General features: G+C 44.1%; 1 protein-coding gene across 2 annotated transcripts in view; it reads left to right on the forward strand.

Annotated features, from left to right (window-relative positions):
- The window catches only part of mta1 (metastasis associated 1), a 136,352-nt gene extending 123,585 nt beyond the window's left edge, over positions 1-12,767 (forward strand). The window contains exons 18-19 of one of the 2 annotated variants that reach the window (XM_078563044.1): positions 6,709-6,860; positions 10,778-12,767. In XM_078563044.1, the coding sequence (XP_078419170.1) occupies positions 6,709-6,860; positions 10,778-10,925 (300 nt within the window). In that variant the 3' untranslated portion in view covers positions 10,926-12,767. The remainder of the gene's footprint in view (positions 1-6,708; positions 6,861-10,777) is intronic. The other variant, XM_078563045.1, reaches the window with a different exon arrangement.
- Positions 12,768-24,829: the final 12,062 nt, after the last annotated feature.

Raw genomic sequence — 24,829 nt, forward strand, 5'->3', positions numbered from 1 at the left:
ATGACCTTTAAAAAATGTCAAGCAGCAGAGCTAACTAATAAAACCTTTTTGCCTTTTCGCCGTTATCATATACTGTACCTGTGCTCCTATGCTGTGCACTTGGTATTGTTTTAAATTTGAAGGGTATGATGAAAAATGCAACACTTAGCTTGCCCTGTGCTGCAGAACAACACTGTTTAAGGAGGAATCAATACAGTAATCCTGTGCCTCCCAAGTTTGCAAAGTTGTGAACCAATAAAAATTACAGCTGGTCGACCATCACCTTAAAGAGATTGAGGGGATAATGTTTGGAGGTGACGCTCCTTAGAGTTGCTGACAGTGCAGGAAAAACTGGCTTCAATTCAATGGTGATGTTGTGAGGAGGAAGAGTCTGTGGATCAGGGTATGTACAGCTCAATAAGAATTAGAAAAGGGTACTCAGAAACCACAGCCCACACTGGTATAAATAAATCAGAAAGATAAGAGAAATTGCAACAAAAAGAGGATTAATGCTGACAATATTTCCGAACAGTTGCCCAAAAAATCCATCTGGGCAGAATTGGTGAATTTTTGCAGAATCTGCTGCTCTGCATCAGGGAGGGAGTTATCTGGACACTTTGATCCAGCAGGCAGCTATATCCCTTAGGTTAGGTAATTGTGCAGATGTGGTTAGCGGCCAGGGACTGGAGGCTGTGACTGCCAGTCAGGTAGGTAAGGTTTGCAATGCTGGAGTAGCCTCAGACTTTTCCCTTATCCAATAGGGGCAAGGTTCTTGCAGCCTGTATGGATGAGAGCAAAGTCTGCAGAGTGGCTGAGCAAACTGACTATGTTCCATGGTACAGGAGGCTATTCAAAAGAAGGAGTGAAAAGGAATGTGGTCATGGTGGCGAACTGTATAGTTATGGGGTATAGATACTGTTCTCTGCCGACACAACTGGGAGCTTTGAAGGTTGTGTTACATGCCTGCTGCCAGGGTTCAGGACATTTTCTTCTGGCTGGAGAAGAACTTGGAGTTGGATGGGGAGGATCCAGTTGTTGTGGTCCACATAGGAACCAATGATATAGATAGAACTAGGAATGAGGATCTGCTGAGAGTGTTTGAGTCAATAGGGTTGAAATTCAAATGCAGAACTTCACAATCTGGAATTTTACCTGAGCCATGAGCGTATTAGCAGAGGGATAAACAGATTAGAAAGTTAGATGTGTGGCTAAAAGAGAAGTATGGACAGGGCTTTGATTTGTGGGGCACTGGCATCGATACTGGGGAAAGAGGGAGCTTTTCTATTGGGAGGGACTCCACTTAAACTGGGTTGGGACCAGTGCCCTAGCGAATCGAGTGTCCAGGGTAGAATAAAGGCCTTTAAATTAATGAAGCAGTAAGAGAAATGTCAAGGATGCAGATCAGAGTAGCGATTTGGTTAAAAATAAGCAGAATGCATCGAGAAGGGACAGTGTTTAACAAAAGTAATAGGGCATTAAAGGCTAAAATGAGGGGAGGGAAGAACATAGTTAAAACTAAAGACACTATATTTGAATGTGCGAAGCATTCGCAACAGAATAGATGCATTAATAGCAGGGATAGAAATAAATGAGTTTGATTAAATAGCCATTACAGAGACATGATTGCAGAGTGAACAAGGTAGGGAACTCAATATTCCAGAATACTTGACTTTTAGAAGAGATCGGCAAAATGAAAAAGGAGGGGTAGCCCTGATAATAAAGGATGGGATAAAGGCAGTAGAAAGAAAGGATCTCAGCTCGGAAAATCATTTGAGTGGAGCTCAGAAACAAGAGGCAGAAAACACTGACAAACAGTATTCCCTGTAAGCTGCGCAGAAGCCTGAAAATCCCCATGCAGGCCATGCACAAGTTGGTCTCTTTAAGTTACCACATGTGTGACGGTGGAACAAAGGTTAACTGGGGTTGCGCACTTAAATAAATTACCTGTGCACTCCAAATAAAGTTAGACAGAACATTGGTGACAAATCTTCAAGACCGGATGGTTTCCACCTCGGGGTTTTGTGGGGAACTGGTGAGAGCATTTCAAATGCCCTAATTATAATTTTCCAAAGTTCTCTCAATTCAGGAACGATTCCTTTAGGTTAGAAAATTGTGTATGTCACTTCAATATTTAAGAAAGATGAGAGAGGGACAGAAAGAGGTCACTTGGCCCAATGTAGCTATGCCAGCCACAAACCAAGCTACCCAGCATAATACCGCTTTCCCGCATTTGATGCATGGCACTTGAGGTGTACATCCTTTTACAGACACCTTTTAAATGAGTTGAGGGTTTCTGTCTCTACTACCTTTTCAGGTAGAGAGTTCCTGACCCCTGCAACCCTCTGGGTGAAAATGTTTTTCCTCATCACCCCTCTAATCTTTCTACCATTCACTTTAAATCTATGCTCCCTAGTCACTGACATCTCTGCTAAAGTAAATAGGCCCTTCCCATCCACTCGATCCAGGCCCCTCACAGTTTTGTACAGCTCAATCAAATCTCCCCACAGTGCCCTCTGTTCCAAGGAGAACAACCCCAGCCTATCCACTCTTTCCTTATAGCTGCAATTTTCCAGTCCTGGCAACGTCCTTGTAAATCTCCTCTGTATCCTCTCTAATGCAATTACATCCTTTCTGTAATGAGGTGACCAGAACTGCACACAGTATTCAAGCTTTGGCCTAAATACTGTTTTATATCATTCTAGAATAACTTCCCTGCTGTTATATTCTGTGCCTCGGTTAATAAATGAAAGGATCCCATATGCCGCCTTAACCAGCTTATCAACTTGTCCTGCTACCTTCAGGGATCTGTGGTCATTCACTCCAAGGTCTCTCACTTTCTCTAAACCTCTCAGTATCCTCCCATTTATTGTGTAATCCTTTGCCTTGTTTGACCCCCCCAAATGCATCACCTCACACTTCTCTGGGTTGAATTCCATTTGGCACTTTTCTGCCCACCTGACCAGTCAATTGATATCTTCCTGCAGTCCCCCTGACTGTCTACCACGTGACCAATTTTTGTGTCATCTGCAAACTTCTTGATCATCCCCCTACATTTATATCCAAATCATTAACATCTACCACAAAAAGCAGAGGACCTAGTACTGAGCCCTGTGAACCCCACTGGAAGCAGTCTTCCAGCCACAAAAACATCACCCTTTGTTTCCTGCCACTGAACCAATTTTGTATCCAGCTTACTACATTCCCCTGGATTCCATGGGCTTTTGTGTTTTTAACCAGTCTGCCATGTGGGACCTTGTCAAAAGTCTTGCTACAATCCATGTAGACCACATCAATTACACTACCCTCATCAATCCTTCTTGTTACTTCCTCAAAAAAAAATCGATCAAATTAGTCAACAACGACCTCCCCTTAATAAATTCATCCTTACTGTCCTTGATTAATCCATGCCTTTCCAAGTGACAGTTCATCCTGCCCCTCAGAATTGATTCCAGTAATTTGCTCACGACCAAGGTCAGACTGACTGGCCTGTAATAATTTGGTCTATCCCTCGCTCCCTTTTTAAACGAAGGCACAACATTAGCCGACCTCCAATCTTCCAGCACCTCGCTTGCACACAGTGAGATTTGGAAAATGATGGTCAGAACCTCTGCAATTTCCTCCCTGGTTTCTTTTAACAGCTTGGGGTACATTTCATCTGGCCCTGACCGAAGTTTTCAAGATATTATGGGGAACAGATGGGATAGATAGGAACTATTTTTGCAAGTTGGGGAGTCTAGGACTTGGAGGGAATAGGCTAAATATTAGAGCCAAACAATTCAGAAGTGAAATTAGGGAACACTTCTACGCACACAGTGTGGTAGAGGTTTGAAACTCTCTTCTGTAAACAAAAGTTGATACTAGATCAATTGTTAATTTTAAAACTGAGATTGATGCCAAAGAAATTAAGGGATATGGGGTTATATGGAGTTAGGTCACAGATGAGCCATTGAATGGTGGAACAGGTCGAGGGGCTAAATGGCCGTCTCCTCCTGTGACTGAACAAGCCAAATATGCAATAATAAGATGGAGGATGAGTTCATGTTTGTTTTCTGAATCAGTATTTTGAGGAACCAACTAGGTTAGAGGCTAAAAGCAAATTACCGCGGATGCTGGAAATCTGAAACAAAAACAGAAAATGCTGGAAAAACTCAGACCTGCTGCGTTTTTCTAGTATTTTCTGTTTTTGTTTAGGTTAGAGGCTATTTTAGATCTAGTATTGTGAAATAAAAAATGGTTATTTCATAACTGTTTACCAAAAGAGCCTTTATGGGGAAGAATAATTGTAACATGATAGAATTTTATATTGAGTTTGAGACTGATTTAGTTAAGTCCAAAACTAGAATAAAAATCTGAACAGAAGCAAACTAAGTCAGTTTTAGGGGTGGGTTGACTAAGGTGGATTAGGAAACTAGATTTAAAAAAATAAAAGAAAATAAGCAATGACAGTTTAAAGAATTAATTCAATTCACAATGAATATGCATTCCCTATAGGCCCCTTGGATTGGAAGGTAGCAAACGTAACCTGCTACTCATGAAAAGAAGGGGAGAAAAAAACAAGGAACTATAGGCTAGCTAGTCTGACATCAATAGTAGGTAAAATGCTAGGATCTATTATTGGGACATGATAACTGGGCACTTAGAAAATCATAATATGATTGGGCAGAGTCAACACAGATATATGAAAAGGAAATAATGCTTCTCAAATCTGTTATGAGGTTTTTGAGGTTGTAAATGGCAGGGTAGATAAGGGAGATGTAGTGGATGTAATGTATTTGGATTTTCAAAACACACTCCATAAGTTTCCACAGATGAGCTTATTACACAAACTTAGAGTTTGCAGGTTTGGGAGTAATTTATTAGCATGGATTGAGGATTGGTTCATGGACGGAAAACAGAGTAGAAATAAAAGGGTCATTTCCGGGTTGGCAGGCTCTAAATAGTAGGTTACTGCAAGGATTAGTGCTTGGGCTTCAGCTATTTACAACCTATGTCAGCGACTTAGTTGAGATGAAGGGACTGAGTGTAATGCATCCAAGTTTGATGATGATGTCCTTGTATATAAATCACAAAGTTACCATGCAGGAAAACAGATGGTAGGTTAGCATTTATTACAAAGGGACTGGAGTACAAGAGTAAATTAGTCTCACTGCATTTATATGGAGCCTTAGTGAGACAAGACCAGGAGTATTGTATACAGTTTGGGCCAGGGTTTTATGGCCCCACCGCGGCGTCTGTTCCCCACCACCCACAACCCCCACCCCCACCCTGCAGGTGGACATGCAAGTCATTTAAATCTCCGTTCAGTTCGGCATGACCGTAATATCCTGCCAGGCAGGAGGGACTATAAAATCCTGGCCATGGTCTTACATAAGGAAAGATGTTCTTGCCTTAGACGGAGCGCAATGAAGGTTCAGTACAATGATTTTGGGAACGAGTGGGTTGCGATGCCATGGCATACAAGGCTATGGGCCTAGTGCTGGAAAATGGGATTAGAATAGTTAGGTACTTGTTTGACTGGCGCAGACTTGATGGGCCGAAGGGCCTTTTTCTGTTCTGTAGACCTCTATGACTCTGACTCTACGATGAGAAGAGTTTAAAAAGACCAGGCCTATATTCTCTAGAATTTGGAAAAAGTAGAGTTGATCTCATTGAAACATATAAAGTTCTTAAGGGGCTTTACGGGGTAGATGAGAGGATATGGCCTTGGTTGACAAGTCTAGAACTAGGGGTCATTGTCTCAGAATAAGGGGTTGGTCATTTAGGACTGAGATGAGAAATTTTTCACTCAAAGGCTGTGAATCTTTGGAATTCTGTACCCCAGAGAGCTGTGGCTGCTCAGATGTTAAGTATGTTCAAGACAGAGATCAAGGAATCACAGAATCTTTACAGTGCAGAAGGAGGCCATTTGGCACATCGTGTCTGCACTGGCTGTCTGGAAGAGCATTCTACCTAGTCTCACTCCCCTGCCTTATCCCCGTAACCTTGCACATTCTTTAAATTTTGATCAATAAATTTTCGGATACTAAGGGAATCAAGGAATGTGGGTATAGTGTAGGAAAGTGAAGTTGAGTTGATAGATTAGCCATGATTTTAGTGAATGGCGGAGAAGGCTAGAAGGCTCAAATGACCTATTTCTTATGTTATGGTTTTATGTTAATTTCAGCAGAACCTAGTGACTTTTAGTAGTGATAGAATCCGGTGAATTTTAGCAGGATTTGATGAACTTTAAGAAAATTGGTGGAATTTAGTAGAATCCAGTAAATTTCAGCAGACTGTCATTTTCCTAATTGATAAAATGAGATCCAACTACGATTTACCTTCTAATTTCACATGAATACAAGTGTAACGATGACTGATTACAGCTTCAACCAAAGAAAGAAATGCATCCAAAAGTGAGAGATAAGGGTCCCTTTTCATGTTAACTGGTGGCACTAGTGGTTGGGGGGGAGGTGGGTAATGAGGGTAACAAGTTGAAGTCTGCCCTGAGCTTTCCAATGGAGAGCCAAATATCCTATTGGAGGGCAGAAGTGCTATATCTTCCAACATCTTAACTCAGTTATGGAGAGCCCTTAGTTTGGATTTGAAATGGTTCTGACCAGTTCTGATCCATCTAATGGTGTTTTAAGTTGTTGCAGGATATGGTGTTCTGGCTAGCTGAGAATGCCGTCTACACAAGACCATTTTATTTTTTTCCCAGTTACCATATTATTGTCCTCTGCCCTCCTGCAGGGACCTGCTCGAAACTCTGTGGTCAATGGGAGGTCTTACCCAGCCAGTGTCAGAGCTCCACGAGCAGGCTTGGTGCCACCAGTGAGGCGTAGGCGGCTAAACTGGATCGATGCCCCTGGCGACGTCTTTTTCATGGCAACTGATGAAACCAGGTAAGACTGCTAAAGGTTTCCAGCCCTAAGCAGATCAACATCGACTCTTGATGCCTTAAGTTACACGAGAGTCTCAGTGCCAAGTCTTCAACGCCATCATGCCCTCTCCCCCAATAAGCACAATGAGGCTTGTTCATTAAGAAACAAAGGTGAAGACACCATTAAGATTGAATAGAGTAGGAGAGAAGATGAGGTAAATCAGGAAGTGCAGTGAAGATCAGTAAATACCTGGCCTATGTACTCACTATCCTCACTACATTGATTTCAGGTCCAGGACCTACAAACTGTGCAACTCCTTCACTCTCTCTCTCTGCCTTCCTTCCTGCTATGAGTTTCTGCCACTAAACCTGTGATCAGTAATTTCAAGCTGTCACAATTATGGTTGAGGATAGCTGTGTTCATGTCACTTAGTATTTGAGTGCTGTCGTATTGTAATACTTCCAGTGCGGGTAAGGAGGCCAGTACCCTCTTCGTATTGTAACCATTTCACAAAATAACATGAGTGGGGTTCGCATACCTTGATGGAGTTCATTATTGGGTGGAGTTGTTACATCCTTGGAGCTCTCCACTGACATGATGTTGTGATGTGATCCACTGTGACACCTGCGTCACAAAAACCTCATGACATTACTCATCAGTCATGAGCCGAGAACCTCAAGGAGCTTGAACCAGTTTGATGTCATTTCTGCACTGATAGCAATCAAATCGATTTATACTAAAGTTTTCATTGGAATTGATGTGAGATCAACTCTGGAGAGAAATGGTGTAAACCTGACTCTGGGAATCGAGAGTGGGGGCTACTAGTGTGGGTGAGTAAAGTCTACACTGCTTTTGAACTACAGCGGCTGAGAAACCAGCTTCTAATTTTTTCAGATTAAAAATGGCTCATGTGTTGGCTTTTTTTTCGTAACATTAAAATATTTTCAACAGTAATGGGAAGACAGGCAATTGGATCTGTCTGCAAGTGCACAGGAACAGAATGTAACAGCCGTACGTGCATAGACAAAGAGCAGTGTGAATTGCCGATACAAATGCATGCACAGAATGGGGCAGCATGTATGGGCGGTATGAATGGAACTGTGTGTAAGTGTGTGCATGGAGGAGGGTTGTGTGTAAATGTATTTATTTTAATCTATTCAGGGGAAGGGTGCATAACTGGCAAAGCCAGCATTTATTGCCCATCCCTAAATGGATTGGATTGCTGGGGCAGTTGAGATTCAACCATATTGCTGTCGGTATGGAGTCATATATATGCAATACCAGGTAAGGAAGGCAGAGCTTCTTTCCAAAAGGACTTTTGTGCACCAGGTGGGTTTTAATAACAATCTGGTAGTTTCATGGTCACCATTACTGATACTAGCTTTTTATTCCCGCTTTATTTAATTTAAGTTCCCCAGTTGCGGTCGACGGATCCAGGCTCTGGATTACAAGTGCAATAACATAACCACTATGCTACTGTACCCCAGCTTGCACATATCACGGCTGCATGTAAGAGTGCACACATCAGGTTTGCACGTAAGTGCATGTGCAAGTGGTAGAATGTACATTATTTCTCAAACACGGAACATACCTAAGTGGTGTACTTGCACAAAGCAGGGCTGCGTATAAGTACTGTGAGCATGCTCACTTAGTGGGACTAGATCATTGTGAATGGGGTAAATGTTATCTACTACTACCTGCTCACTCTGTTCCAAGAGAAAGCAGTTAAAGGTTAATGCAATTATGAAATGTGATTTGCAAGTTGGTGCAGTTACACAATGTGATAAACAGATTGGTTCATTACACAGTGCGATGTACAGGTTGATCTGGTTATACAATGTGATACACGGTTTGGTGCAGCTACAGTGTGTGATACACAGGTTGGTCTGGTTATACAAGGTGATATACAGATTGGTGTGTTTACACAGTGTGATACACATTGGTGTGCATATACCGTATGATACACGGATTGATGCTATTACTCAGTGTGGTACACAGATTGGTGCGGTTACACAATGTGGTACTCACATTGGTGCGGTTACACATTGTGATGCACAGATTGGTGTGGTTACACAGTGTGGTACCTGTATTGGTATGGTTACACAGTGTGGTACCTGTATTGGTATGGTTACACAGTGTGGTACCCGTATTGGTATGGTTACACAGTGTGGTACCCGTATTGGTATGGTTACACAGTGTGGTACCCGTATTGGCATGGTTACACAGTGTGGTACCCGTATTGGTATGGTTACACAGTGTGGTACCCGTATTGGCATGGTTACACAGTGTGGTACCCGTATTGGTATGGTTACACAGTGTGGTACCCGTATTGGCATGGTTACACAGTGTGGTACCCGTATTGGCATGGTTACACAGTGTGGTACCCGTATTGGCATGGTTACACAGTGTGGTACCCATATTGGCATGGTTACACAGTGTGGTACCCATATTGCTATGGTTACACAGTGTGGTACCCATATTGGTATGGTTACACAGTGTAGTACCCATATTGGAGCGGTTACACAGTGTGATGCACAGATGTTTCATACACAGATTGGTGTAGTTACACAGTGTGATACACAGATTGCTGCAGTTATGCAGTTTCCTGCACAGGCTGGTGTGGTTACATAGTCTAGAACAGATTGGTACAGTTACTCAATGGGGAAACACTCAGCACTAAACTGTACGACCTGCAGCCTCAAAAACACATGGGGCAGAATTTTTAGTTCAGCAGGTGGGTGCAATTGATGGGCCCGGGAGCGGCCGGGAAAGGTGCTGCTGTCTGGGATTGGCCCCCGACTACGATTTCACGCTGACCAATTAAGGCCCGCCCAGTGTGAATGGTGGCTCCCCAATGGCCGGGAAGGGGCGGGAGTGAGTGGGCACCTGTTGCCTGCCAGGCCTAATGGCGACCTTGCGGCCTGTTTAAAAACGGTACAATCAGCCCGTGGAAGGCTGCCAGCGACGAAGACATCTTGGGTGTTGTCAGCAGGAAGTTACGGCTTCAAGTGTGGCTGCAGACACCAGGTGGGAGGGCAGGTCAGGTGGGCACTTGCACCCCGCCCCCCGGCCGGTTTTCTGATGAGTGTCTCGACGTCCTCCTGGAGGAGGTGGCTGCCAGGAGGGACACCCTTGTCCCCAGGGATGTTCTGGAAATTGTAATTCTATGTAAAACCAAGACCACCCTCTCAGGTGGGCATAAAAGATCCTATGACAAAATTCAAAGAAGAGTTCTTCTGATGTCCTGGCCAATATTTATCCCAATCCAACGTCAGTGAAAACGACTATTTGATCATTCCTACACAACAACAGTGACTATATTTCAAAAAGTACTTTGTGGGATATAAAGCACTTTGGGTGGCCTGAGATCATACAAGATGCTATAGAAATGCAAGTCCTTCACTTCATTCATCCCTTGTGGTTTACTGGCGCTTGCTATGCACAAATTGGTTGCTGTGTTCGCCTACATTACAGCAGTGGCTGCATTTCAAAACTATCAGGAAAGACTGAATGGGGGCTCTTCTCTAGAAAAGGGAAAGTTGGGGGCAGTAACTTAATAATGGTCTTTAAAATTATGAAGGGCATTGATAAGTTAGATGAAGTATAGTGGAAGGAAACTTGCATGGAACATAAACCACAGCACACACATGTTGGGGGAATAGTGTTTCTGCGTTATAATTTCTTGTAAGTCAGTGATAGTGCAGCACTTTGGAACTTGCTGAGGACATGAAAAATGCTATATAAATGCAAGTTCCTTATTTTTTTGAACTTGCCTCACAGTTCAAGTAGTGTGGTAAGCATTATTTTTTTTAAATTCAGTTATGGGATGTGAGCATTGGCGGCTAGGCCATCCCTAGTTGCCCTTGAGACTTAACACTTGGTCAGAATATATATATATAAAAGGCATATTGAATAAACACCCGTTTATTGTTTTGCAGGAAGATCCGCAAGTTACTTACTTCCTTTGAGAGGAGACGGAGCGGGAGGCGGCCCCAAGCACAGATCGCCATTGAACAGTGTCCCCCAGACCCTGTGAAAGGTCAAAAACCTCCCCCCAACGATGAGCCCATTGTGATCGAAGATTAACTGAGAAAAGTCAACGTCAGTCATCTGCCTGCACTTCATCCTGATGGTGTTGGCTTCGCCAAAAGGAAAAGGAACTGTATTTTCTTTTTTTAAAAATATTTAAAACGATCTTTATCTTTGTAACAGTGCCCTCATCTGAATCTGAGGCCAAATGGTACTTGTTGGTTATCTGCCCTTCTCATCATTTGTTTTTTGTCATTGGACTTCAGTAAGAAAGACTTGCATTTATAAAGCTTTCACGACTTCAGGACGTCCCAAAGTGTTTTACAGCTGATGAGGTACTTTTTGAAGCGTAGTCACTGTTGCAATCATAGAGATGTAGGGAAATGTGGCGACAAAATTGCACACAGGGAAACTCCCACAAAGAGAAATGAATTAAATGACCAGATAATCTGCTTTTGAGGATGTTGGTTGAGGGATAAATATTGGCCAGGCCACCAGGGAGAATTCCCAGTATCTGTTTACCGGCTATGAAGTCAATTTAAATTATCAAGATACAAGAAAGCAGAAATTGTATTTTCAGTTTTGGGCGTCAGACTGGTGAAGGTGAGAACTTGGTCCAAATGGAGAGATCTATGGTTCTGGGATGAGCCGTCTGAACCCATCACGCTCTGTGTTTTAGTATTCCTGACAAAGTTGTGCATCCTTGGAAATGTCAGCCTCACAAACTTTCCTGATCAATTCAAGAGGGGAAGCCAAGAATTTGTTATTTCCTCATTTTCTCCCCACTGGTGCTGCCTCACAGTTCCAGGGAGCGCTAGCCAAAATCAGCTGCCTTGCACCCAACCCCTCCTTTGCATCACAGCCGAGACACAATGCGTTAATGTGCTTTCCTGTTCCACACGGTGACTGAACTGGTTATTTCCAACATCAGTGGTGGGGGAGTGGTATTTAAAACTCCCATTTTCTCCCCTCTTCTTCCGAAGCTGCTAACTTCCTGTGGCATAGTTCTGCAAAAGTCAGCAGCTTTCGAGTGTCTCCTGCAAATGGCTGGTGTACTTGATTAATGAGTAGTGGCTGGCTGTTCGACCATGGAAAGAATCATAGCCAAGCCTGATCCTTTCCTCACACGACACTCAAGCATCTGCACTTTCCAACAGGCTAGTGCCAAGAGCAGGAACATAGGCTGGTTATTTTCCAGATTCTGGTCTGGGATCTCTAAGCCAGTAGTAGCTCTCTTGTGATTAATTTTCCCCAAAGGCGTTTATAAAGCCCTCAATACTAAAGGAAGTGGAGGGGAGGGAGTTTCAACAAAAAACAATAGCTTACATTCTCTCTCTCTGTCTCTGCCTCTGTCAAATTTAGTTCTCACCCAACTACCTGTTCCTTCTCAGTTCGCCTGCCTGTGTGATACAGATGTCCTAGAGATGGTTCCCAGATGAGGACCAGTGAGGCTTCAATGTGACAGTAAAACGGGGGGGAAGGATGTAGGATAATTTTATTGTGTAATTGTGTATTACCTTCTCATTCTGTTCAAAGAGCTTCGCAGTTACTCACCTTCCCACTTGTTGGCTGGTTTAATTTCCCCTCTCACTCGGTGAGTTTATGATCTCTCTTGATCTTTTTAATCCTAAATCTCATCCCTAACCTTTCCCTGAATCATAGTCTCTGCTCTCCATCTCTAACAACCTGGCTGCTTGTAAAAAGACCCTGAAGGTTTGACAGAGCTCAGCACCACATTACAATGACCCCCAATCAGCTGAATATCCTTTGAGGTTGGAGTTCATTTTTAAAATGTATGTTTGTCTTTTGTTTTTTTTTTAAAAAAGGTTTTAGTTTGAACACAACAAAATGAAGACTGCGTAACTTCCTGTTTGTGAATAAAAATGGAGTTTATGTTAAGTATGAGCTCCTTCAGTTACTGTGTGGCACCATTCGCCAGAACCAGTCCTATAATTGGACATGGCTCATTTTATGAGAGGAGGTGCTATCACTTGAACAATGGGTGAGTTAGTGCCTGATTCACTTGTGCCACCAGCAGCTGCTATGATGGGGAAGGCTCATTCCCATGCCAATTATCCTCTCTCAAAGACACTGACTCCTTGCTGGGGTAATATAACAAGCTCTGATCAAAAAGAGAGCAAGGGATAAGCTAGCATTGCAGCCTTTTTTATGTGGGAATTAAGGGATGTAAGCATTATGGTCCTGAAATTTCTAGGTTGGGAGAAGCAAATCCCATTATTGGCTGGAACTGCCAGGATACTGTCCAGTTTAGACCGGTCTTTTAAATTCTGATTGGGGAGCTGTGGGTGGCACTTTCGCCTGTTTTCCCTCTGTCAAGGGAGCCTTTTGGAAGGAGTTCCCAGGCTTTGCAAGGAAATTCCTGCCCTTTTTCCCTTGAAAGGCTTCAGCAGAAGTCATGCCAGTTGAGACCTTGTAAGGCCCCAAAATTTCACTGGTGTAAGGTAATTGATCCTGGAGGAGATGGAATTACCTTATGTAGTCAGAGTGGCTACAGTGGAAGTTGGAGACTGACAAGATATTTTCCCAGGCCTGGTTGGACCTTGCAAGGGAGACATCAGGCAGAGTAGCCAAGCACTATTGCACCTTTGACAGGTGGATTGGTTTTGGTTGTGGCATTTCCAGTAATGTGCTCTTGTAGTTACCAGATGCCTGTCCTGGCTATACAAATAACCCATCCAGGGATTTTGGGGCAGGGTCTCTGACCTGGGACTAGAGCAAGAAGTGGAACATTCTGCTTCATCATATTGAACAGTCTCTTTTGATTCCCAGAGCTCACACCTATATGGTCCACCAAGACAAAAAGCTGGGACATTCCTGGTTATACCTGAAGATTCGGCACTTGGACAAGGCACTGGAGGGCAGTCAGTAGCCATTCTATCCCTGTGGGAGTTGGAGCTTTCAGAATGTTATGACACAGCAGTTGTTAAAGGCTGAATTATTTAAAATCCCAGAGGCAAATTTTAAACAACTGTCATAACCTATATTTTCAATTGGTGTGTTTTGAGTTACAGCTCTAAATTCAGGAATAAGATCACCAGTTCTTGAGAGGTTTTTATATCAAACAAAATGAAGCATTTATTAATTTACAACAAATTAAACACATACGCATGGCTACAAATTACTACTATCATAACTTTTAACAAATTCCCAAATTAATCTCCATTAAGGCAACAATAACAAATAGACTTAAACAAACACCAAGCAAAGCATTTTTCACCTTACGAATTCAAAATGAGGTTCCTTTTAATTTGTTCCTTCACAGACACAGTGGTAGGCTTACAGGCTTAGATTTTACATGCCTCTGATCTGCACACACAAACTGCTTTCTGTTATACCCAGCCTTCCCCTTTGAATGTAAATTCTCATTGTATCACCAGGACCTTTGAACCCCTTTTTAGTACCAATTTTATTAGTAATATAAACATTGCTTGGTGTCTCCTAGCTAGGTGCAAGATTTCACTCCCACTCTTGAATGATTTATTCAACAAAATGCAAATGCCCCCTTTACCTTACTGTTTACATCTCAACCGCTATACATCAAAGCACTCAGGCTAGCTGGCTTTAATCCAATTAACACGCACACAGACTAAACCTCTATTTAAAAAAAATACTTTCCAATAACAAAAAAAAATCTTCATGACAAGAAAGGGAAAGAATTTGAAGAAAATAGACAAATAATGATTAGATTTGTCAGTATGGATCTCTAGAGAACCTTGCTGTACCCTGAGGTGGAATTGAAATTATGTCCCTTTACCCATCAGTGAAGTTATCAAAATATATGCTTAAAAGTCAATGCATGATATCCATCATAGCTCATTGGACACAATCCACTTTCTAGAACCGAAGTTAATGCTTTGGTTTATTGTCTTCAGTCCCACTGGGTGCTTCTGAGTTGCTGCTGCCATGAAATCTCCTCCAAAAGCTCAAAAATTGAGTGACTGATATTTAACCAGAAGGTCCTGACTTCTGTGGTAGGTTGTTACCCTAACCCACCTCCCCGGCCTAATTGAGTTTTGCTGGATGGATCCCTGGGGCTTACTTGTTTCTCCAATCCATCTGCCTGGACTGTGGTAGGGAAAGCTGCTCCAGCTGAGGAGGAAGAATGAAAACAGTATCATCAAACTGACTGGTGAGGTCATCGGGGAGGACCAGTGCATTCCTGCAAAATTGTCTGGGTAAGATTTGATGTAAATTACCTGCAAATATGCTAGATTTCTGTTAACACTCCTGTTACAAATGCAGGGCCTGACCGTAATGATTTTTCAGTAACAGTAGTGTGCCATCTGATCATCTGGCATTTATGTGCCTGTATGTCTCACTATCAGTCTTTACAAGGTAAGCCAAAGATAGAATAATAACTGGCAATTGTGTCTCTCCTGTATGGACTTCTACAAATGGACTGTGAAACACTTGGTGAGACAAGGCCAAATGCAACAGGTTCAGTGGATTTATTTCACAGGCACAAAGTGAGCACACAGAGGATCAGTCAAATCAAATTTCACTTACTAAGATCAACCTCACTTCTCTCTTCAAAATCACAGACCCCATCTTAGCTGCCTGACATGTAATAACCAATGTAAAACAGGGAACTGGGGGCCACTGTGTCATCCCTCAGTAATATGATCATCTTTACTCTGATGTTAATTCAAGATCATTTGAAAATTAAATGAATTCCTCTCAAATAGAAGAACATGCATTTATATAACAATCTCAGTGTCTCAGAGCGCTTCACAGCTAGTGAATTATTTTTTAAGTGTAGTTACTGTATTTGGGAAACATGGCAGCAAATTTGCACACAGCAAGGTCTCAAACAGACAATGACATGAATGAACTGGTAATGACGGCAATTATAATTTCCGTAGTCCGGGGTGGTAATGGGCTCGAAATGGAGCTATATGAACAGGAGTAGGCTAATTTTCCCCTCAAGCCTGTTTCGCCATTAAATGAGATCGTGGCTGTGTGCGACTTAACTCCATATAACCACCTTTATGCCATATTCCTGAATTCCTATGCTTAACAAAGATTTATCAATATCAGATATAAAATTAACAATTTATCTAGCATCAATTATGTTTCTGGAAGAGAGTTCTACCTTTTGTGTATAGAACTGTTTCCTAATTTCACTCGTGAATGGTCTGGCCCTAATTTTTAGACCAAACCCATTCACCCTAGACTCCCCAACTAGCGGAAATAGTTTCCCTCTACCTTATCTGTTCCCCTAAATTCCTTGAAACCTTTGGTCAAATCACTTCTTAACCTTCCAAGTTCTAAGGAATAAAATTCTAGTGTATGTAAACTTTCCTTATAATTTAACCCTTAGAGTCCTGATATCATTCTGGTGAATCTATGCTGCACTCTCTCCCAAACAAAAATATCCATCCTAAGATATGGTGCCCAGAATTGCTCACAGTACTCCATGTGTGGTCAAAACAGAGCTTTGAATAACTAAAAGGCTGACTTCTATCCCCTTGTATTGTCCTCTAGATATAAATGCCAGCATTTCATTAGCATTTTTGAATCTGTTATACTTTACAATATTTTAATGATCTATGTATCGGGGCCCCAAGTCTCTTTGTCCCTCCACTGTTTCTAGCTTTTTTCAAATTGGATTACCTCACACTTGCCACAGTTTTCCCATTTACTTGATCGATCAATATCTCTTTGTAATTTTAGACTTCCATCTATGTTGCTTATAACTTCACCTACCTTTGCATCATTGGCAAATTTGGATTTGTGAATAGTTGAGGCCTCAACACAGATCCTTGCAGGACACCACATCCTGCAAATTGGAGTACTTGCCCATTCTCCTTACTCTGTGTATCCTTCCACTCAACTAATTTTGTAACCAGGTCAATAATTTGCCTTTAATTTCATGAATTTCAACTTTAGCTAACAGCCTCTTATAAGGAACTTTATGAAATACCATTTGGAAGTTCATATAAATAACATCCATTGATAATCCTCCTGTCCACTACTTTAGTCACCTCTTCGATAAATTCAATCAGATTTGTCAGGTATAACTGGCCCTTTACAAATCCATGCTGGCTCTCTCTGATCAGCTGAAAATTTTCAAGGTGGTCAGTCATCCTATCCTACATTGTAGACTCTAGCAATTTCCTGACAACAGATGTAAGGTGAACTGGCTTCCTTTTGTCATCTTAAGTAACAGACTGACATGTGCAACTTTCCAATCTAAAGGACTGGTTTGCAAATCAAGAGAACTTTGGAAGATTGTAGTTAGGACATCTGCAATGTTCTCAGCTACTGTCTTTAAAACCCTGGATTGAAAACCGTTTGTTCCTGGAGATGTCACTTTTTACTGCCATTATTTTCTTCAATACCGTTATTTTACTTACATTAGTTTGGTGAGTTCCTGCCCCTAATTCAATATTAGTTTCCTTGGGATGTCTGGTGGGCTGATTTGGTAGCCTTACTGCCCTGTTAACCCCAACGATGCTGGGGCCCACTGACAAGTGCTCAAACACCTGCTTGTTTCAGGCGGTAAGGCACCTTTTAATAATCTTTTCTGAAAATCCGGGAACAAATAATAAACCATGGTAGGCTGGCTGACTTTCCACCATTGCATTTTATTCACAATATTTCCACTACAAAAACTGACCTGAACTTATTTTTAGTTTCCAGCTCGATGCCCCTTTTTAAAATCTACAACTCTTTTCTATTTTTCTCTCAGCAAGGAGTTGATTGAGACACTCTCCAAAGTGATTCATTAGTAGGCCTGTTATTAAAACTAGCTACCTCTTCTCTTTGTCCCCACACCAAACCCTCCTGTATGCCCTGCACATGTGTTGTTGTGCATATTTAAAGAAGCTATTTTCTGTTCAAGATGAAGAAAGGTGGTGAGGTGGAAGTGGAGTGGGGTTGTGGTTTGTATTCTGCCTCACGGGCCTATAATAAGATTACATAGGATTGCATTGGAAATAGGGCACAGAAACACGCCATTCAGCCCAACTAATCCATGCCATTGTTTAGAGTCCACTCGAGCCTCCTCCCATCCAAGTCTACCATCCTAACCCTCTAATCCCTGCTCCCTCACATGTTTGTCTAGCTTCTGCTTACATGCATCTATACTATTCACATCAACCATTCCCTTTGGTGGCGAGTTCCACCTTCTCACCACTCTATGGGTAAAGAAGTTTCTTCTGAATTTTCTATTGTATTTCTGTGGTGACTATTAATGACTTCTAGTTATGCTCTTCCCCACAAAAGGAAACATTATCTCTGTATCCACCCAATCAAAACCTTTCATAATTCTAAGGATCTCTATCAGAACACCCCCAGCCTTTTTTTAAGAGAAAAGCAACCCAACTTGTCAATCCTTTCTTGATTTGTATACCCATGCATTTCTGATATTATCCTTGTTAATTTTCTCTGTGCCCTGTCCAATGCCTCTATCCTTTTTATAATATGGCAACTAGAACTGCATCCAGTACTTGAGTCTAACAAAGGTTTGATACAGGATTAGTGCAACTTTCTTACTTTTCAACTCTATCCCTCTAGAAGTAAAGCCCAGTGCTTGATGTACTTTTTTAATGGGCTTGCTAACCTGAGGCACAACTTTTTTATATATTTGTTCATGGGATGTGGGCTTCGCTAGCTAGGCCAGCATTTATTGCCCATCTCTAATTTCCCTTGAGAAGCTGGTGGTGAGCTGCTTTCTTAAACTGTTGCAGTCCATGTATTGTAGGAACACCCATAGTGCTGTTAGGGAAGGAGTTCCAGGATTTTGACCCAGCGACAGTAAAGGGATGGCGATATAGTTCCATGTCGGTGTGGTGTGTGATTTGGAGGGGAACTTCCTGGTGGCGGTGTTCCCATACATCTGCTGCCCTTATCCTTCGAAGTGATAGAGGTCATGGATTCAGGAGGTGCTATCGAAAGAGCCTTGGTGAGTTGCTGCAATGCATCTTGTAAATGGTACATACTGCTGCCACTGTGCATCGGTGGTGGAGGGAGCAGATGTTTATTGCGATGGATGGGGTGCCAATTGAGTGGGCTGCTTTGTCCTGAATTGTGTTGACCCTGTTGAGTGTTGTTGGAGCTGGTCTCGTCTAGGCAGGTGGGGAGTATTCCATCACATTCCTGACTTGTGCCTTGTAAATGGTGGACAGGCTTTGGGGAGTCAGGAGGTGATTTACTCTCTGCAGAATTCCCAGTCCCTGACCTGCTCTTGTATTTATATGGCTGGTCCAGTTCAGCTTCTGGTCAGTGGTAACACCCAGGATGTTGATAGTGATTGGTTTCAGTGATTGGTCTGTTTGTTCTCCAAGATCCTTTTGCTCTCTACCTCACCAGGCCTACATTGTTGAATCTCTCAAACCTCATGAAAGAAAAAAAAAATCTAAATTCCCAAACTCGACATCCTCTTCATCTGAAATCCTTAACTTTCAAACAACAAGGTTATAGATCCTCTGGGTAAGATCCTCTTTGCTAGATTTGAAAGACCACAGTTCTCTCTCATGATTGAATGGGTTAAACTACTGTCTGGCATAATACTGAGCCTTGCAAACCAAGAAACCAGAAACCCAAGCTTAATCCCCAGCATGAATGTAGGTAGCTGCTCCCAAGCAGGGGAGTGCTTGGGAAACTACAATCAGTCTTAGTGCCCCAGGCTAGTAGGAGGAAAGCGTGTCCAGTGTTCTCACTCCTGATCACTTTTTTTCCAAAAATATACTTTATTCATAAAATTTGTAAATGTACATTACATAACAGTTCAAATTTGACATTGGGTAATACAGTTCAATTTCTTTCATTTCAGTGTGTGGCATTCTGAGTGTAGTGAGGCACCTCAATTACATGTTTTTACATATTTATAATATTCATTCATATCAAACATACAACCCAAGGAGTTTTGCACAAATTCCAGCCCCTCCATGTACTACAGCAGGAGGGCCTCAGACAGTAAGTCTTTGCAGCAGCATAGTCCTTGGACCTTGGAGTGTGCCAGTCTATAACAATCGGTCATGAACAGCTCTTTGCACCGGAAGACAAACAAGTTTCGGGCAGACCAAAGAATGTCTTTCACTGTTGATTGTCCTCCAGCAGCAGTTGATGTTTGTTTCTGTGTGCATCCCTGGGAACAGCCTGTAGATCAACAGAGTCTTGTGTTACAGAGCTGCTTGGGATGAATCTTGACAAAACTACTGCATCTCTTTCCTGACTTTTTTTGCAAACTAAGACACCCGCTCCTGATCACTATTTTTTTTTTTTTTATTGTAAAAATATACTTTATTCATAAAAATCTTCAATCACATTCAAAACCATTTCAAAAACAACATTACAAGGGTACAATCCAGGTTAAACTTTTACAAAATGTATCACCAGGTGCATCAGTACAAACAATATTACAGTCATTTACAGCCTTTCATTTTGATCTGTACAGCCCGAGGGGCTCTAAACAGTTCCCAGTCTCTCGGTGCGCTGTGGTAGAAAGGTCTTAGACAGCGACCCTTCCCCATTGCGCCTTTGCGGCAGCTGCCCCAAGCTTTAGTGCGTCCCTCAGCACGTAGTCCTGGACTTTGGATTGTGCCAGTCCGCAACAATCGGTCGGGGACAAATCTTTGTGCTGGAAGACCAACAAGTTTCGGGCAGACCAAAGCGCGTCTTTCACCGAGTTGATGATCCTCCAGCTGCAGTTGATGTTTGTCTCGGTGTGTGTCCCTGGGAACAGCCCGTAGAGCACAGAGTCCTGTGTCACAGAACTGCTCGGGATGAACCTCGACAGCAACCACTGCATCTCTCTCCAGACTTTCTTTGCAAAGGCACAATCCACAAGGAGGTGGACAACGGTCTCTTCCCCACCACAGCCACCTCGAGGGCATCGTGCAGAGGGGGTGAGACTCCTGGCGTGTAGGAAGGATCTGACGGGGAGGGCCTTTCTCACCACCAGCCAAGCTACGTCTTGGTGCTTGTTGGAAAGTTCTGGCGATGAGGCATTCTGCCAAATGACTTTGACAGTCTGCTCGGGGAACCATCCCACAGGGTCCACCCTCTCCTTATCCCTCAGGGCCTCTAGGACGTTACGTGCTGACCACTGCCTGATGGACTTGTGGTCAAAGGTGTTTTTCTGCATAAATTTTTCCACCAGGGACAGGTGGTACGGCACGGTCCAACTACTTGGAGCGTTCCGCGGCAGCGTGGCCAGACCCATCCTTCGCAACACCGGGGACAGGTAGAACCTCAGCACGTAGTGACACTTGGTGTTTGCGTACTGAGGGTCTACGCACCGCTTGATGCAGCCGCACACAAAGGTGGCCATCAGTATGAGGGCGATGTTGGGCACGTTTTTTCCCCCTTTATCTAGAGGCTTGTACATCGCGTCCCTGCAGACACGATCCATTTTCGACCTCCAGATAAAGCGGAAGATGGCTCGAGTGATCGCCATCGCGCAGGAGTGTGGAATGGGCCAGACCTGCGCCACGTACAGCAACAGCGAGAGTACCTCACACCTGATGACCAGGTTCTTACCCGCAATGGAGAGGGAGCGTCGCTCCCACATGCCCAGTTTCCTTTTCACCATAGCCACTCGCTCCTTCCAGTTTCTAACGCATGCCCCGGTCCCTCCGAACCATATCCCCAGCACCTTCAGGCCGTCAGCCCTGACAGTGAAGGGGACAAAGGATCGGTCAGCCCACTTCCCAAAGAACATGGCCTCGCTCTTCCCACGATTTACCTTGGCTCCCGAGGCCAGTTCGAACTGGTCGCAGACATGCATCAGTCTGCGCACCGACAGCGGATCCGAGCAGAAGACGGCGACGTCGTCCATGTACAGGGAGGCTTTTACCTGAGTGCCTCCACTGCCTGGGATCGTCACTCCTCTTATGCCCGGATCCTTCCTGATGGACTCGGCAAAGGGTTCTATGCAGCACACGAAAAGGACAGGCGAGAGAGGGCAGCCCTGCCTGACTCCAGATTTAATCGGAAAGCTATCTGTTTCCCACCCATTGATTGAGACTGCGCTACTGATGTTAGTGTAGAGCAGTTGGATCCAATTTCGAATTCCCTCCCCAAACCCCATTTTGGAGAGCACATCCCTCATGTAGGTGTGCGATATTCTGTCAAAGGCCTTCTCCTGATCCAAGCTGATGAGGCAGGTATCCACACCCCTGTCCTGTACATAGGCAATCGTATCCCTGAGCAGCGCCAGGCTGTCAGAGATCTTCCTGCCTGGCACAGAGCAGGTCTGGTCAGGGTGAATCACCAATTCCAGAGCGGATTTGACCCGGTTGGCGATGACCTTGGACAGAATCTTATAGTCCATATTCAACAGTGAAATGGGTCGCCAATTTCTAATTTCCTCCCTTTCCCCCTTGTGCTTGTAGATGAGGGTGATGATGCCTTTCCTCATGGATTCTGACATGCTGCCGGCCAGGAGCATACTCTCGTACACTTCTAGCAGGTCTGGGCCGATCAAGTCCCACAGAGCCGAATACAACTCCGCCGGCAGGCCGTCGCTTCCGGGGGTTTTACTCTTCTCGAAGGACTCGAGGGCCTTAGTCAGTTCGTCAGGGGTTAGCGGTTTGTCTAGGCTCTCCCGAGTACTGTGGTCTAGGACCTCCGTGATAGAGGACAGGAAGGACTGGGAGGCCGTGCTGTCCGTGGGCTTCACGTCATACAGTCCGGCATAAAAGGATTTGCTGATCCTCAGAATGTCGGACCGTGATGACTTTACTGAGCCGTCTTCTTCCTTCAGGCTGCTGATCACAGAGCGCTCTCTGTGTACCTTTTGGAAGAAGAAACGTGAGCACGTCTCATCCTGCTCCACGGAGCGGACTCTGGAACGGAAGATGATCTTGGAGGCCTCCGAGGCAAAGTGCGAGGCTTGCTGGCCCTTCACCTCTTGGAGCTCCTCCTTGACATCGACCCCCATCGACCGCAGCCGGAGCAGATTCTGCATCTTTTCCTGGAGTCGGGACATTTCCCTCTGTTCCTTTCTAGCTTTCTGGGTGCCTTTGAGGATGAAAAACCTCTTGATGCTTCCCTTGATCACTTCCCACCAGTGTGTCAGGGACTCAAAGAGGGGTTTCACGGTTCTCCAACCTTTGTAATCCCTCTTGAGCTCCTCAATGTTCTCTGGGGTCAGCAGTTGCACATTTAGCTTCCATGCCCCCCTGCCCACCCTCAGGTCTTCCTCCAAGTGGCAGTCCGCCAGTAGGAGGCAGTGGTCAGAGAAGAACACCGGCTTGACCTCGGTGGATCTGACTGTGAATGCACGGGACACAAACAGGAAGTCTATCCTGGAACGAATGGACCCGTCTGGCCGCGACCAGGTGTATCTACGCTGCGCTCCGTCTGCAGGGTTGCTGAAGACGTCGTGCAGCTTGGCATCCTTAACTGTTTCCATCAGGGATCTGGACGTAGCGTCCAATCTGCTTCCGGCCCTGCCGGATCGTCCAGCCGCATCGGTGATGCAGTTGAAGTCCCCGCCCAGAATGACCGGCCTGGAGGTCGCCAGCAGCAGTGGGAGCTGCTGAAAAACCTCCAGCCGCTCAGCCCCTTGTGCCGGGCCGTACACGTTAATTAACCGGAGTGGAGCGTTCTTGTACATTACGTCTGCTACCAGGAGTCGCCCGCCCACCACCTCCTTGACCTCGGAGACGGTGAAGTTGCCTCCCCGCAGCAGAATACCCAGGCCGGAGGAACGAGAGTCGTTTCCGCCCGACCAGATCGATGGCCCGTGGGACCACCATCGTGACCATTGCCTGTAGGAGCTGAGGTGCGGTATCGCACACTCCTGCAGAAACAACAGGTCAGCTTTGACCTTGGCTAGGTAGTCCAAGGTCGCAACACATCGCGTAGTAGATTTAATGCTACGCACATTTATGGATACAATCTTTAAACCCATATTAAAGCATTTATTCTCCTACCAAACCCACTGTCTCTGAGAGTCCCAGACCTTTAGTCTGCTCCTTCATACCCGTAGTGAGCTCAAATTCCTTCACTTTGGATGGGCTGAGGTAGATCTCCTTGGCCGTGTTCTGCTCCAGTGGCATCTGGAGGTTCACGTAGTGAGCGGATTTTGAGATGACCTTTGCTGGAGAAGCTTCTCCAAAACTCACCCCCTCTGGGGGGTTGCTGTTCCCGGCTTCCTGGAGCTGGGGTGCGATGATTGCCTCACTGCTCCCAGATTCCAGGGGCTGTGGTGCACTGGCCTCCTCAGGTTGCAGGCAAAGTTGGGGTGCGTTGGTCTCCTTGTTGTCTCCAATTTTCTGGAGCTCGGGTGTCTCGTCCTCCAACGCCCTGGAGCTTTGCCGCCTCTTCTGTCGGTGCCGCTCTGGCACTTCCTCATCCGAAGAGCTGCTGCCCTTGTCATCCGTGTCGGATGGTCCCTAGCGTAAGATGGGCCTGGGCTGCAATGGCTTACAATCAGATTTTCTATTCATGCCTACTGACTAAACACATATCAGGAATTACCTATAAGTACTGTTAACATGTGGAATTGTATACTGACAAGGCTTAGTGCTTTCAAGTGAGTAGAGAAAATATCATATCCAGCATTGCAAATGATAAAAAAGAAACTTAATTTAAGAAACTTTACTCTTCATTCCACTACTTTGATTAGTAATAATGAATTATTCATGAATAAAACAGATGGTGTTTCCACAGAACACCATCCCTCTTATTAACACTTAAACAGAAATCCAACTCTCTGACAGGATCCAGGAACAACAAAGCAGGGAATTGCAAATATAACCATTCAGCATGTTTGACCTGTGAATAATCCAAAGGATATTAGCTTGCACCATTTCCTGTGTACTATATCCAAAGGTCCTGAGATCAATTGCTATGCATGCTGAGATGATGATTGAAGTTTGACAGATTGCTTCAGCAGCCTGGGGAGAGAGGGTAAAACCAACTAGAATTCTCGCCCCCTGGTCACTATCCAGTGACCTGTGCTAGAAAATAGACAGTTTGAAGTCAGG

Source organism: Cetorhinus maximus, chromosome 18 (assembly GCF_964194155.1).
Source record: "Cetorhinus maximus chromosome 18, sCetMax3.hap1.1, whole genome shotgun sequence".
Lineage (NCBI taxonomy): Eukaryota > Metazoa > Chordata > Chondrichthyes > Lamniformes > Cetorhinidae > Cetorhinus > Cetorhinus maximus.